At 39.8% G+C, this 17,114-nt stretch overlaps 1 protein-coding gene across 3 annotated transcripts in view; it reads left to right on the top strand.

The window, feature by feature from the left end:
- tox2 (TOX high mobility group box family member 2) overlaps positions 1-16,774 on the top strand; it is a 115,580-nt gene extending 98,806 nt beyond the window's left edge. For 2 of the 3 annotated variants that reach the window (XM_067586808.1, XM_067586806.1), the window contains exons 5-10: positions 2,510-2,776; positions 4,326-4,556; positions 10,272-10,352; positions 13,271-13,681; positions 13,780-13,928; positions 14,691-16,774. In XM_067586808.1, the coding sequence (XP_067442909.1) occupies positions 2,510-2,776; positions 4,326-4,556; positions 10,272-10,352; positions 13,271-13,681; positions 13,780-13,928; positions 14,691-14,733 (1,182 nt within the window). In that variant the 3' untranslated portion in view covers positions 14,734-16,774. The remainder of the gene's footprint in view (positions 1-2,509; positions 2,777-4,325; positions 4,557-10,271; positions 10,353-13,270; positions 13,682-13,779; positions 13,929-14,690) is intronic. The other variant, XM_067586809.1, reaches the window with a different exon arrangement.
- Positions 16,775-17,114: the final 340 nt, after the last annotated feature.

Raw genomic sequence — 17,114 nt, 5'->3', positions numbered from 1 at the left:
GTGAGGACCCTTAAAGAGCAAGCCCATGGAAAATGGAAAATTAATGGATTTCTATTTCCTTCTTTTTCCCCTTCCCTTCTTTCTCTCCGTCTCTCTCTTTTTCTGTCTTACTACTTCTTTTGGTGAAGCTGTTTCCCCCATATTTTAAGAAGTGTAGTGATGGTGTTTTGAATTATGATTGGAAGTTGGAGATTGCCATGGATGGGGGAGGTTAGCGCTTGGTTATTTGAAATGCAAAAGGAATGTCTTTGTTCATGGCTGCCTTTTGTGAGCAGCTGCTGAGGCAAACAGAGAATCTAATGTCGTGTGAATATTATGAGTTTTTAAAGCAGGCCAGAGCCTTGTACAGCATTACTTTGTTGTGCATTTTTATTCTAGAAATCTACTGGGACCAATTATGATTAGAGAGCCAAACCTTCATCTCTGAACCTCCATTCGTGTTTATCAAGACCTCATATGCTTGGGCCCTTTCAATTTGATCTTTTTAGCTCTGCACTAATGTGTAATGTATTATTTAACTCATGCATGTTTAAAAGAGCTAACAAATGCTAGTTCATCACTTTCTGATCTGTAAATTGCCAAACATTCCCATTTATGCCTGCATTAAAAGCATCCTTTGGTCGGTGCTCATGTTCTGTCCTGATGAATCTCGAAGAAAAGCTTTTGATGTAGTTATTATTGAAGATCTTTTAAAACTGCTAAGAGCAGGACTTTGTGAGAGTCTAATTCTGTAATCATTCTGAAGGGTGTTCTCCATGTGGGGGTCATTCTCCAGCTGCGAACACCGTTTTTGTTTCTATTTGTGGACCCAAGTGTTGCAAAAGATGTTGTTTAACGTGGCATTGAGTAATATTTTTCTCCTTCATAGCACACAGTGAGCATAATATATCTGCAGGGGGTTGATAGAGTTGTTGATCAATATCATTGACTCAACAATTCCTCTGCCAGGTGCTGAAATTCTGTCTTCTCAAAACTTCATTTTAAGATGCTGTAACTGAGGTCTTCTTCCTGTGTCTCGAGGCCCTTGTAGGGGCTGCACTTGTTGCACTTCTTAGTGATTGCTAAAAGAAGTCAGTAAAACTCATGGATTACTACAGTAAATGTGCCTTTAACTGGAATAGAGAACTCCTTTGAACAAGTACATGATTTTGAGTTAAGTCATAATGGGCCTGTGTGTTACACAAAAGCAGCAAATACCATGGCTAAATGTTGAAGAAATGCCAACTGCCTGAAAAGACAGTTCCCTTAATAGCTGCTATAGTGAGTGTGGAAAATTTACTCTTTTTTATTAAGTTGCAAAGTTTATTTTATTTCATAAGTCGGGCTCTCGGTAGTTGATTTTAAGTCTTGTGGTGTGTGTGTTTTGCCTATGATTTTGAAAACACATTTTCATTTTAAAAAATGTAATCTTGGGGCTCATTAGCTTGACTGACAGCTGTCTAAGTTTATTACAGTGAGCTGTGGTGATGGCAGCTTTCTTATCCAACATCAGGCTCCAGCCAGCAACACATCATGGAAAATCTAGTGGTTTGTCCCAAATCCATACACGTCGTCATGGTATAATGTTTTGGCAGCTAATATACAAAAAATGACATAGTGTGCTATTTCATACTAACAGGACATTACATTATATAGTATGTATTTAATTTGGATTTAACACTTTTTTGGACATTTTTGGAGCTTCCATCCACAGTTTATGTAGCCCTGAGCAGCTCTGCCATTTCCTTTATGTTTTACTTTATGGGAGATTAGTGTCCATTGACACTTAGGATACTTCATTTTGCAACTTTGACAGTGTGAACGCACATGTACATACCCATAACCTGCTTAGAATTTGTATGTAGTATGAAATTGGGATATACCTTAGATTTTCTGGCTTGGGTAGTGAATGCAAGGGCTTTAAAACGAGCCTTCAGAAAACTATGAGTAATGTCACAGATGTTTTTCTAGCGTGATTAGCTTACAATGGATGGTATTTGCCTTTAGGGAGCAAAGTAGATGTCTTATTTTGTGTTTAAAGGGAAGTTGCTGTGAGTTATCGTGATTGGTTCGAGTTGAGAGGTCTTTCTTTTAGTATTTTAGTGAGATACTGTAGTTAGCTTATTAATTACTTTGTTCCCAGTATTCAGACTTGGCTGCTGAAGGTCAGTGTTGAAGTCAGGTACCAAAAAGCAATGAATAAGCCTGGCCACAAACCTACAAATTTGAAAATAATGTTTATCTGTGCTGAGGAAAGACAGTGGAGCACCAGCCTCAGTTCAACAGTGAGACCAATATGAGGGGTTTTTTGGTCTGTTTTGTTTCTGTCAACAGACACATTTCCCTCATTACACTTACATTTTTGTGAGTTATTTTTTGTCATTTTTAAATTTGATCCAACACACATATTTTCTCAAATTGAAAAATTGCATCTCCTCTATAAAGTATTTGCATATTTGGCTGATTGGCGACTTTTATTACTTTGCGTAGAGGAGAAGGTAGTAAAGCTGGTATTCTTCTCTCACCCCAGATGCAGGAGATGGCTTTGCACCACCATCAACAGCAACACCATCACCAGCACCCAGACGGCGCTCATTATGACCCCGCTCGTAACCACCCCCTGATAAACAACTCACCTCCGATACTGCCCAACCCCATGAGCGCACTGTCCCAGCTAAACCCTCAGGTCAGCCGGAGTGCACTGCCTCATGGTTCCCCCTCACCTCCCGGAAGTAAATCGGCCACACCCTCCCCCTCAAGCTCCAATCAGGAAGAGGAGACTGATCCTCACTTGAAGGTACTGATGTGGCAATGCTTCTCTGGCTTGTAGTGAGGGACAGGCCAGGGCTTGGTAGCGCTTCTCTGAGATGGTCCGCATGCTAACTGCAATGCTGAGTTTAACAGTAATACAGTGGTAGCTATGCCTGCGCTTGTTTTATTTGGTTGGCTGGAAAACTAACATGGTTGCACTGTTTTGCTGAAAGTAGATGGAACTGAAGCCGTGTTTTTTTGTATATAATGACGTAGTGCAGTTTGATGTCACATTTGAGAAGATATTTGCTTTGAGATATTTAGTTAATGATTGAATTTAAGTGTAGAAACCAACTTGATTTTATGTTATTTTATTAATCGTTTCCTTATTTCTTTATTCAGGGCTGCACAATTTAATCAAAAGCAACATTCAGGATTCCAAAATCTAGCTCACACTTAAAAGCAACACAATCTTCTCTTGGTCCTTTTGTGCTTGATCATTTTACACTCAGACACATTTCTTTTTCAATTACACATTTGCAATTTGTTGACAATCTATTATCAACATGGTATGTTAGTTGGCTAATTGTCACACATGCTATAAATTCCCTAAAGTAATTCAAGAAATATTATGCATTTTCTGTCTATGATGGACAGACCTCCTTTATTCACGAATCTGAGAAGTATTTTAATGGGTGGATAGTAAAAAACACAAGGTGTTGGCAATTGTATCAATTTTGTCATTTGTTTATCATTTCCTGAGAGCTGTATACAGTCTAAGCTACCACTCCTTCATTTAAATCACTCATTCATTTAAATGAGAGGAGAAGGATACTTGTTATTATGTAAATCTGTAAAACTGCTTTCATAAATTGCCCACCAACCAATGTCTCAGTGGATTTGCTTCATTTTTATCAGGGGAATGTGAATGAGTGTATAATTGAATCTGCCACATCCACTGTGTTTCAGATTCATTGGTGTATGTAAATGCTAGCTCACAGGGATGCACTATTACAAGAAGGGGGATCCTTTAGTTTAAAAAAAAATTCCCTGCCTATACATCTCTGCTTTGCTTCTCTATGTGTATATGAATAAAAATGATTACCATCTCTCCTATCAGTAAGTAATTCCATTTGCTCTCTCCAATTCATTCTGAGACCACATCAAAGCCAGCGCAGATACAGCAGGCGATTTAAAATTCCTTTCACCCCTAGCATGAAAAGTCAGAATTCATGACTTGCTGAACAACTGAAAAATAAAGATTTGAAAAGGTTTGATAAATTCAACTAACAGATGTTATTTTTGAGAAAGTAAGGCAGAAAAAAAGACTGCTATCAACCAGTGTGGCTGTGTACAAGTGTAAAACTGTCGGCGAAACATTGCTGCAATATTCAAACACTGACTACACAGGTGTTGAACAGAGGTATCGAATTAGGGATTTAATGAAGTTTATATGCTTCACCTGGACCCAATGTTACAAGCATCCATCACAGATGCAATTATTCACTCCAAGGTTACAGGTTACCTTAGTGGAATCAGTTCCAGCAGTGTCAATAAGCTGTTTTGTTTTTTTTTGTGTCTTGATGGTCTTCCAGATCACGGGTGAGAAGCGGCCGTCTTCAGAGATGGTGAAGCCCAAGCCCAAACCCCAGAAAAAGAAGAAGAAGAAGGATCCCAATGAGCCTACAAAGCCTGTGTCAGCCTATGCCTTGTTCTTCAGAGATACCCAGGCAGCCATTAAAGGACAGAATCCCAACGCCACCTTTGGAGACGTATCCAAGATTGTAGCCTCCATGTGGGATGGACTGGGAGAGGAGCAGAAACAGGTAGGGAGATAAATATTGGGTAGATATACATTGAGAGTATGGTTTATTTAATGTAAATTGATCTTTGTATTTCAATCAGTTCTATATAACTTTTCAAAGAAGAAGTAACACATTCTTCCTCTTACAAATCACACTCACTGACTTTATGACTCGTCTCTACTGTGCTACTGTCACACTGTGTTTTAATATTCACCATTATCTTGTTATTGGCACTTGTGGCCACAGTGGCCGCTGTACAAGAAAAGTTACATAGTCTTGCTTTTAAAGGGGACATATTATGCACATTTCCAGGTCCATATTTTTATTCCGGGGCTCAAATAGAATAACTTTGCATGATTAACAGTTCAAAAACCTCCTCATTTATCGTAAACTGGCTCTTTATGTAGCCCCTCAGTTCAGCCTCTGTCTGAAACAGGCCGTTTTAGCTCCTGTCTCTGACCTGTCCACTCTGTTCTGATTGGTCAGCTCCTGGAAGCTGCCCCTCGGCAGACTTCTGCCCGGCTCTGAAGGCTACTTAAACAAACAATAGTAGTAGGATTTCACTTCTTTTTCTCATTCTTTACTCAAAATGTCAACTTCTCAAATACATCCTACATCTTCGAAACTTAGCAACAAAGACTACAACACGGCATTAGGAAAAACATTGCAAACAAAGCATTCAGAGCAGGCTGAAGTCTGGGCTTTTATCTTGCAGGGAGCATTTTTACTTACGTTCACCTCAAGTTTAACATAGACATCCAACATCATAACAGTGTATAAATAACAGACAATCCCCAAAACAATATGTCCCCTTTAAATGAAAGCAACATTAAAATATGGATGCTTATAAAATTTTGAACCTTTTGCTTGAAATTATTTTTTGTTTTGGTTGGGGTATGTTTAATTTAAGGTGTCAATTACAGTATTTTTACACATTTCCGTAAAAGTGCTAGTATTATGACACTTCACAGCACCTGATAGACCATAGCTGACAAGCCACTACTAGCATGAAATAAGTGTAAAACCACTCCAGCAGCCCATTTTACATTTCTAGGTCATGGTCAAGCAAAAAGGTTCACCACACATACTGTAAATTCTGCAGCTTGAGTATTCACAGCTTGATGAGTCTCTCAGTTGCAACACTGTGGGTAAAGTGATACTCTGATAGTATCTATGTGTATAAATATTCTTTGTATTCTTCTTGTGAAGCTACACAATTTTAACAGGGAAGCTTCTGGTGTTACCTGTCATAATATAAAATAGAAAGCACTGACTGAAAACTCAAGTCAAGTTGTAACTATTAGCATGCTTTACATATCATATTCTACATACTGTATATGTCACAGGAGCCTATAGAAACGCAATTTTAAGTGTGTTACCAACATAATTTGTTTATTATATGCTAAACCTGCATAACAATATGTTTTTTTCAGGTAGAATAATGGCGCCGTGCCAGAAAATTATGAAATTTTGTTCTTAAATGAGATAGCAGCCCCCATCTTCCATAATGTCAACTAGCACAAAACATGTAATGGGTAAGCTTTGAAGCTCATCTGAAAACAGTTGCTTTCATGAGTCATTTACCTGATGTCTGTCACGTAGGAACAGTCTTGAGATCTTGTGTATGCTATAAATTAGATTTAGAATCTCTGGAAGAATCTTGTATTTATGACGTGAAAAGTATATATTGAAAGAAGTGAAAAGTTTGGTTCCATCATCTGCAGACATATTTCCGAGAATATTTTCATGAGTCAATTTAATTTTAGTACAGCCTGACCTTTGCATATGTGACTGCAGCAACATTTACTGCAGTTCACAGCGTTTCCGTCCTGCACATTTTCCATTTCATTTTAGCATTCCAGACCAACAGACAAAGTCAAAGGTGTTTCTGTGTGTTTGTGGTAACAAATGATGGTGTGAAATGAATGGAAAACGAGACAGTCTGATGATCATGCGCAGACTCATATTTTTAGAATACCCGTCAGGGCACAGCCTATTGGGTGTCAAATAAAAGCACCTGTCTCCATGACAAAGTGCAGCCCATTCTCCTCAGCCTCAGCCACCGTCGACTAGACCCTATCTAGCACGTGTGTGTTTTTCTCCCACCAAACCTACTTTATACGCTGGACTTTGGAGGCCGTCTGTCCCTTTTATTTGCAGTTAATTTTTGCCGCCTTCACCGGGGCTCTTCACCATGAATCTTCATTTCGCCGCTGACACCCTTGAATGTGAATTCCTCATTTCCTGTCCTTTTATTTATATCTGTTGCCTGGTGATTTGATCATGCTGGGAATACAAGATTAGCAATTGCCTTGTCCTTGGTTTTGCCTCAAGGACATCTGCTCCTGAAATGTTATTGTTTGTGCTTCTTAACCCTTTATGTCCTGGCTTCTTGTTCACCTTAGATTTAGCACTAGATGCAACTCTCTCTCTCTGTCTCTCTCTCTCTCTGTCTCTGTCTCTGTCTCTCTCTTCATCTCTCTCTCTCTCTCTCTCCCCCTAAATGCATTTGTCCTTCACAGTATTACCTGGGAACGGAGACGAAACTAACAAAAGGGCAATTCCACCATTAAAAATCCCCCCATTTATTGTGCCATTCCACAGCTAATTTTTTGATTTGTTTATGCATTCATGTGTTTAATCAAACGTGTCACCTCGCTAGACACATAATTAACTTGAGGTAATGATGTCATTATAGAATGAAATGTAGTACCCTGTCTGGGCAATAACGCTGTGATTGCTCTAATTATTCTCAGTGACTAGCGGTGTCACTTACTCCAGCACAACAAACGGATCAACTTGATAACCGTGCATTTATTTGAGTGTAACCAATTCAGCTATTGCATGTTAATACTTATTCAAGTCTTAAAACATTAACATTTCTGTCCATGGTTTCTACAATGACACTGATTAACTCATAACAATAACAACATATTAAAGCATACTGTATCCACAACTGCTGACTATTAATCCTCAAGTCAAATGCACTTAAAGTGAAAACGGCCAATGACAAGGTCTCATAGCTTACTCACTTTCAATATAAAACTTCAATTTATATCTCCCCCTCCTCTTCATCTGTTTTTTCTGTCTATGTTTCTGCTGTAAATTCCTTTTCTTTATTTTTTCCCCTACATTGACTGTCACGTCACCTCTATAGGACCGATGAGGTGTGTTCTACAATGTCACAGTCAGACCCTCTGGAGCCATGCAGGAGCACCAGAATGTAAACACAACCCTTCCCCTACACACAGCTTTGTTTTAACTAGAAGGCGGCCCCTGTTTCCAATTACCTATAGTGCTCCTCGAATATACCATGCAGCAGAATTCACATAAACGCATTAAAGGCAGCGCGTTTTATTGCTGTGTTTTACTGAAGAAACGATCAGAAGTTTTCATTCTTGTGATTCGAGTTCTTTTGTTTTGAGCTTCAGTGTGCATTTTTTCCCTACTTTGCTCGTGTTGTTGTGTATTCTCTGGTGCCGTCCTTGAGTTTGGTAGAACAAAGTCCTTTTTTTAAATCCATGTTTATGTTCATATTTTCTTTTCTGTTAAGATGTTTTCGGAGCTCGCACACCATACAGCGATTTTTAATTCCCGAAGGCCTTTTGCATTATAGTGCAAGATCAATGCGTTATTTGGGCTGTGTTATTCCTCAAGGTGACTACATGTTAAAGCTGGCCCAGAAACACACAACAACATTTTTCTTGTTTTTGTTATTTAAGATTAAGATCAATTTCCAGTTTTAGAGCAGTGGGGAGGAACAGTGATAATGGAGTTGGGGTAGAGAGGGAGGAGAGACCTTAGCTTTATTTAATTGAGTCTGCTGTGTTGGAGATGTGTGTCGGTGAAAGGTCAGAGATAGAAGGAAAAGAACACTGTCACTTTGTTTAAACAGCAGGCTTTGATATTAAAACTCCTACATACAGGCTAACTTTCAGTATCCATCCAACAGCATCCATCAGTTATCTGCCTCTTTGTCTCCCTTTCACATACACGTCTTTGTTTTCTGTTTGTTTTTAACTCTCCTCTCCTCTCCTCAGCCCTCTTTTTTCACCCCTCTCATATCTCCTCCTGCCTCTCTACTTCCCGTTTGTTTCCTTTCCTCCTCCTCCTCCTCCTCCTCCTCCTTCTCCTCCTCCTCACCGGTCGCTCGGTCTTTCGGTCTTTCGGTCGTAGGGATAATCACTCCCTTCAGTGTCAGCAGGGTGCGGAGTTATTGTCTCCTGTAATTAACTGGTTATCAAACAAGAACATTTCATTAAGGTACAATTAGGGGCTAATTCAGGCGGGACACCTCTGTGTCAGGATTACGATGGAGGCATATGCTCTCCCCTTGCAGCTTTGTTATTTTTAATTCATACTGACCTGCAGCCTCTGACGGCTTCAATTGCTAATGAATCCACTCACTTTGGAATAATTAGACATCCTTAGGCATGGTAATTTATTTAAAAGTATCCGTCGTTGCGCAAATCATTAGCTGTGTTAAATTAATTTGAAATTAAAGCTGCTGGGAGTAGTTTGGGGTTCATTAAAGAGGCAGCCATGGCTCTATCAATATTTAAGGGGTGAGGGGTAAGGTTGTCACTTTTTTTTTTTTTTTTTTTTTTTAAACTTACTTAATAGGGATTATCTGTTGTTATTATGAAAATCTATGGTTTGTTCTCTATTATCAAATTCTTTTCTTGTGTTGTGGATTTGCTAATTGAATCCACTCTTGTTCCCAAAATATCTGAATGTATATTATAGAAGGGAAATAATAATATTGTAAATAGGGATGAGTGAGAGGATAAACATCAGCTGTTTGAGCAAAAGATTGTATCCGTCTTCATCCCGGTTTGTTTGCTGTTCTGTGTGTATGTCTCTGCGTTTGTTTGTTTATTGACTGTATGTGTTAGCGGCTGCCAGCCCATGTGCATTTGGCAACACATGAATGCTTAATGGTTATTCTACCCCACCTCTTTGAAAGAAATGACCCCGTCCATGCAGCCACAGACAGTCCTCTCGCTGAAGATCAGTAATTACCCACAACGTTCACACATACAAACTCTCTCTCTCTCTCTTCGTATTAAAATGCTCCAGAGAGGAGCCGCGATTTGAGTCTTCCTCATCGATTTAAGGGTGGACTTTTTGCGACTTGTTTTCCCCGCATCAAACAGCCAGTGGCAGCTATAAAGAGCTTGTGAGTGACATGTGATGACATTAACTCAAATTCCCTGTCTTAACGCATCATTTGAGGTGCATTCAGAAGGCTTGAGATTGCCTGTTTGCTACTGCTGTTTTGAATCCTTTTTATTTTTTTTTTCCACATCTGAATGATTTGCTGGGACATCAGCTCTGATTAAGAGATGAGCAACAGCCTTAATAGAGGAAGAGTCTGAAAAGCAGTACACAAAGTGACAAACAGCTTCTCTCCTCTCATTTAGCTCCATAATATTTCAGACTCCATTTTCACGTTATTGCGCACGAGCTTTCTTGACATTTTTTATGGGTATTTTAAAGAAATGAATGATTCAAATGCAGCAACATCATACAGACGGGTCAAATCTCCTTCACTTGATAACTGTGCAATGAATGTATTTGATATGTTTTTCATCACCCAGCACACTGCCGGGTCACACAATCACACCATGACTCCCAAAATCTCATCCACAACAGTCAGTGTGGATCACAGGGTCATTTTAGCCTTTGGCATCACCTTGTAATCAATTGTTGTTGTTGTTGTGTTTGCTCCTGCAGAGCTACAAGAGGAAAACAGAGGCTGCTAAGAAGGAGTACCTGAAAGCCCTGGCCGCCTACAGAGCCAGTCTGGTTTCCAAGGTAACGGCGGGGGTCACATCTTTGATATACATGGGTCAGCAGCGATATAAGGGATGATAAATTAGACAGAGAAATTCCTCTCACTCTTATTCCAAGGAAAGGGTCCACTTGCTGCACTGAGGGGTTAGGATGTTTGTGCATGTGTGCATGTGTGTGGCTGTGTGTGTGTGCTCAGAGGAGAACAGTGAAAATTAGGCCTCAAACACACCTGATTTGCAACCTGGGGAGAAATGAAAAGTAACAGTACATGTGTGTGTGTGTGTGTGTGTATGTGTGTGTTTGAGCGCTCATCAGTGTGCACATGTAAGAGTAGAGAAGTGGACATTACCCATGATTTGCTGTCCACCTGGCGTTTCTGTCCTCCCTGATGGCTCACTAATGTGTTGGCTGAGGTTTACTCACACCTACTGCTCTCTCTTTGCTGCAGGTTACTCCAGTTCAGCCTCAGAACATTGACACATTTGTATCCGTGTTTGTATAAAAACCCCACATTGAAGAGGCTTGTAGAACACTTCCCCCCCCCTACATCATCTTACATCTGCAAGGCTTCTACAATGGTTATCACAGAGCAGGGGAGCTTCAATCGCTTCAGTCTGTCGGAGCACTGCATTTCATTTCTCTGTTTCTGCATTGTTTTCGAAACACAACTCTAAATTGCATTAGCATATACCAAGCTCCTCCTCTTCCCCCTCCCTCCCCCTCCCGTCCTCCTTCCTACCCTCCGCACAGCGCCACATTTCCTCTCATGCTCATGGGCCGAAAACAAGCACCTTGATTAAGGCATGAATAGTTAATTCATCAGCCTCTTCACTGTGGCATACTTCCAACTAAAAGGACTATTCTCATCTCTTGTCTTTGGTGCAATTAGACATTCATGTCAGAGCGCCTATACAGAGGCTTGATTGATACTATACGTTGGTAGATTGCCAGTCAAAAAAACTGACTGACAAAAATAAACCTGCACATCAGCGCACACCCATTCAGGATCAGCCAATCTGAATGCGAGGCTGAATCTCATGATTCAACACGACTCTCTTTTTTTAATTACCAATGAAGGAGTCTTTTCAAATGGAGGAATTGGAGGTAATTGGAGCGTCATTTGAAGGATTCACATCTTCAGCGTGCACCTGTTGCCTTTTTGTTTTGTGACGCATGTCAGTTTGTTTAGGAGAAGAAGAAAAAAACAGAAGTTTGATTGCTACCCACTGTATGCCATGGTACTCTTGTATTCATTTGAATCCAAAAGGTCCAAACACAAAATGTGATTTGAAAAAATCTTAATAAAAAAAAGCTTACACTATGTAGGAAATTTCACTGATTTTTATAATTTAATAAATGTTTCAATCCATATAAACTCTCTTTTACTGTATATAATTTTCCTCTGATGGATATGAAATCAGTTAACTGAGTTTTTCCCCCCTTAAAGTAAAATAAGGTGCAACAAATCATGTTCATCCTCTTACTCTTTCCCTCTCCCCTCACACAATTTCTTCAGTATTTCATTTTCCACTTGGCCCTGCAAATGTATCTGTCCCTCTGCTTTATCCGTCCCTCCACCCCATTCCATTGATTATTTCATGGGTTCAGAGGGATGGATGTGAGCCATTACTAAATAGCAGACCACCACACATCACTCCAGCCAGCTTGACAGTTAATGAGAAACACTGGATGTATTTCATACATACGCCACTGCATGAAAGGAATGGAGACAGAAAGACCTGCAGAATAAATGTGTGGGTGTGTGTGTGTGTCTCGTCTCTAACAGAGGTTTGTGTGGAATAAATAAAGAAAAAAAGTAGAACAAAGCGAGATCATGTGTAGAATTAGCCACAACGGCTAAACATACTCAAAGTGAATAGTATAGAATGAATGCGCATTGTTCAGCATGTAAAATACAGTATGCACTACCACTTATGATTAGATTTTCACATCAAACAAAAGTTTCTTGGAAGCTCTGATGCTTTCCTCTTTAAGTCTTTCGCTAGAAATTTTTATCATGAATGAAATTCATTTAAATAATTATCTTTGAATTAGAATTTGCCAATGCCAGCTGCTGCTCTCATACCGCCTCATTGTCATATTTTTTTAAACTTCCCCTGAGAGGGTTGTCTTTATAGGAATGATAAGACACAAAGAATTATGTGACAGTTTTAACGACGTAGTGACCATCAACGCCCATACTTAATGTCTATGCTGTATGCACACTCAGATCTATCGCTGACTAAAATTGCGTACTGCTGACATTGCACATACTAAAATTTATATGACAATGTTATGCTATTAGTATGTAGTATAAACAATTTGGATACATGGTCACAATACTGGCTACACTGTTTGCAATTTTATTTTATTGGAAGTGCAGTGCAAAACTACAACTGTGGCTTTATATCAAAGGTGAGACGATCTTACAATCACCACTTGAACATTTAATGAATAAGAGCTGAAATGCAAAAGGTTTAATAATCAGGTTCTTACTATCACATAAACCCTTCAGCAAGTTGCACACTGTTAATGTTTCAGTGAATACTTGATTTATCCCTAAAAGATAGTTCCGGTTTATTACATCTTGGGTCTTGTTTTTGTAGGTTTGGTTTTTGTTTTTGATGGTTATGATAACATCATGCTCACCAAAGTAATTGCGGAGGTTTGGAAATACGACAACATCAATAAAACTAAGTCATCCAGGGCAAGAAAGATGAGCGATCAGACAGTTTAGTTAGATTGTCTAACTCACTTTATATGGAGGTAAATCTGAGAGTGAGCACATCTGGAATGTCAGTAATAATCCCTCATTGCACAATGAAAACTGTCTGTGCACACAACTACAGAAAGAGGATTGTTGTGATTAACTGGAGTTATCCTTTAAGGATTAAGGTATTATTGCAATGAGTGTGAAAATTTTCCTCTTTTCTCTATAGACATATAATGACCCTGTGGAGACAAAAAGTGCCCAAACAGGCCAGGCTTCTCCACATATGATGCCAGCCAACCAACCCCTGTACAGCGTGCCACCCCCTCCACAGCCGTCATCGCCCTACCTGGGACCCGGCGCCTTCCCTCTCACCGACCTGCAGAGCTACGCAGGACACGCCCCTCGCCACACCCTGTCGCAGACGCTCAGCCAATCGCAGATGCTGCCCAGCATTAGTGCCTCTCCCCCTTCCTCCTTCCAGATCAGCCCACCCCTTCACCCCCACCAGCAGCTCTCCCTGCACCAGAGCTCGCTCCTCAACCAGCCTATCCGCATGCAGCAGGTCCAGTCCCAGCCAATCATCTCTCACCAGATGGGGCTGCAGGCCTCTCTTCACTCCCCTCCTCCTGGGCAGCAGGTAGCTAACTGAGATACAGTCGCCTCTCTAAAATGTTTTTTTTTCTTTAAGATGTTGGCTAAAGTATAAATTGTCATTAATTCTCTGTCTTTCGTCAGGGGTTTTCCCACCTCCAGTCAGAGTATCAGAAGAGCATTGGGGGTTCCCAGTCTCCAGGAGCTCCTGGCCCAGGTCCGGGCCCCGGAGTGGCTCAGAGCCATGACTGGGACAGTGAATACTGCAATCGGGAGTGTGGCAACCACTGCAGGTCAGTGTAAACACACAAGACAGTTTTATTTATATGTTTTTGTAATATATAGGCTAGAAAGACATTTAGAACGGAGACCGTACATTTTCTTCAACCAAATGAACATTTCTTTTCCTGTTTGACGTATTTACCCTAAATAAAAGCCCAAATAACCACGATTATGTGACTCCATTACTACCTTTTTACATTTTACTCCAGATTTTCACATTGATACTGTCAGAAAGATATGATACAATCCCAGACTTAAACTAGAGCTCCCTCAGAAATAAGCATATATAGTCATGTCAGACGTCTCTCCTACTGCTTTCACAATGTAAGTGTTGAAAATTGTCAGCTCCATTCCAGTGAGACAGGGGAGACAGCTGGAGAGGTAATGGTGAGATAATAGAGCTTGTCATGTGTTTGTCAGACAGCGGTAAAAAACAGATGTTCCTAACACAAGTTTTCACTGTTGTTGGACTAAACGCTTTGGCAGGCTGTTCAGTCCTGCAGCACTGGAAGATATTGTAAGTCTATAGTAGTGCTAGTCATGCTAAAGTACTAAGAAATGTTTGGTTTATTTACAGGGATCGGTTAGAATAAGTTATGAGAATCAGCTTTAAAGCATAAATGGTGGCCTTCAGGGAATACATATTTGCAATCAGAGGAAAATACTTTATATTTTTCTCTTTTATATTTGGAATCCTTCTCCTCTTTGCTGATGTTGTTTCTTCGTATGTAATCTAACCCATGCCCATTTGTTTTTGTCTTTTTTTCCTCCAGTGGCAGCATGATAGGCAGGGACAAGCCACTCTACCTCACCTGAAACTGAAGATCATACTCTGTCGACAAATACGACACCGAGGAGTCTACTCTCACCCCTCACATCCCTCCTCCATTCTCCTCACCCCTACCCTCCCCCCTCCCCCTTCCTCCTCCCTCCCAAACCTTCTTCTGATGCACACACTTACATACAGTGCACACGTAACATACATGTACATACATACACATACAAACACACACACACACACATTCCACCTCTCAAACACCATGACCACCACCACCACCTTTTTTTGTCAGTGTAACTATTATTTCTCTCAGTTTTAGAGGAATTTGTGACCAGAGTTTTTTGACTAGATGACTACTGTCTGTACCACTTAATGTATTAGCGGTCCTCTTGCTGTTTAAATTTGCCAAGCACTTATAAAGCCCCCCTCCTGCTCCCCCCTCCCTCCCCCCCTCCCTCTTTCTGAGTTGTGTGTCTCTTCGCCCGCTCTGATACAGGCTGCGCTGTAGAGCACTCCTCTTTGTGTCACCATCAGAGTCCCCTCAGGGACCCCATCCAGCTTTAATTAGAATGAGAAGAAAAAAAATACTCTTTCTCTTCTTTAATCATCTTAATTTCTTTTTGTGTTTTTTTTCCTTTCTGTTGTGTTGTTGTTGCTGTTTTATTTATTTCTGGCTTGCAAAATTGTTTCTTTTTTTTTTTTTTTTTTTTTTTGCCAATAAGCGGTGGGCCCTGTACTGTAGAGAAATATTAACTTCTAGTAGGTTCAGCGCAGGCCTTGATGTTATGGTAGCTTTGCTTAAGGGCCTGCAAATTAATACAAAAAGCTGGGATGGGGAAGAGAAACAAAACAAAAGAATCTTTTTTTAATATTAAAGACCTGTTGAGGTCTACTGAGCTGTCACAGTGTGATTGTAAATATCACTTTTATGGGATCAAATTGGGAATTGAAAGTCCAGATAGATTTGTTTCTTCTTTAATATTACATGTAAGTCATTTTGTGTGTGTGTGTGTGTGCGTGCGTGCGTGCGTGCGTGTATGTCTGGACGTTAGAATGTAGCCCATTCATGACGCGTGCAGTTGAGTGTGTATGTGTGTATGCGCGCGGACACACACTTGCGTGCAAGAGTGTCTCAGTGTTCGAGTCTTTCTCGTGAATTTTAACAGCCTTGTGCAGCTGGATTTCAGAAGAGTATTTCACACTCTCGTTCTTGCATTAAATCTGTGCTCACTGGTGTGTTTTTTCCAATAAAGTTCAATCTAAAACTGAATACACAATATGTGTCCTGCAGATCATTAAATGGAAAGAGCCAGGTGAGAAATAGAGAGGAAAGAGAGAAAGAAACGGTGTGAGATAAAATGAGATATAATGTTGCAGGTAAAAAAAAAAAAAAAAAAAAAAAAGATATTGCCTCAAAATGCCCCCCCCTCTCGCCCCCCACCCTCCCTTTTCTTATTTTGTCTGACCATAATGTCAATTTTGTCTCCTCAACATGCAGAAGTGAAGTAATGAAATATGTGAATGGAGCCATCACATCCACATTACAGTGATTTTTATAAGTTTCTAGTTGGTGTTTGGTTGTGTTGATCTCATCTTTTTAACTTTTGTGTGATTAACAGAAATGCATTTTGCTGACAGACATGTTTTTATCTCCTTACTGTAGCATCATTTCAGTTTTAGTTGTTACAGAACTATAACATTTTAATTTGTGTAAAAAAAAAAAAACCCTGCCAATTGTAGTTATTTTATTTGTAAAGCCAGTAATGATAAATATTTTAAATGGTTATCAATATATTGTTTTCGCTAGTTGCCCATCAGCCATTTGACAGGTTTTCTTATTTATGAAAGAAATTAAATCACTTTTGCTTCTTACAATGGAGGTGTATTTTTATTATTATTTTATTGTTTTCTTTTCTCTTTGGTTTGATAAAAATGATGATGACCACAACAATGATTATTTCTTTATTTTTTACATTTTAGATGCTGCTCCTTTCTTTCCTTACCAGCAGCATCTCTTTGTGTCACAATGCTTCTTTTATTTCAAACCAGCATAATAAAAAAAAAGTTTAAAAGTGATAATGCCTGATGCCTTTTAATTTCTCTGCAGACATTTTGTCCCCTTCCTAATGAGATGATCACACCTTTTTTTTTTTAAAAAAAGATAATCATTGTTTTAAAGATACACCAACACTCCCGACTTACTGTACCTTACAGTGAATTTGCACTTAAGAGGTCGCATTTGTATCCTATATTTATATTTAGCACAGGGCTCTGGACTCCGATGGTATTAGCTAATTAGCCATGGTTACAGTGTACACCAGCCAGCGCGAATATTGCCAGTAAACTATCTTAACAAACAAGAGAGCAGATGCGAGAAGACGTTTGCTTTGCTTGTGAAAGTGTGCATCGTAGGCGTCTA

This window comes from Thunnus thynnus, chromosome 4 (assembly GCF_963924715.1).
Source record: "Thunnus thynnus chromosome 4, fThuThy2.1, whole genome shotgun sequence".
NCBI lineage: Eukaryota > Metazoa > Chordata > Actinopteri > Scombriformes > Scombridae > Thunnus > Thunnus thynnus.
This window is presented reverse-complemented; position numbering and strand designations above follow the sequence as displayed.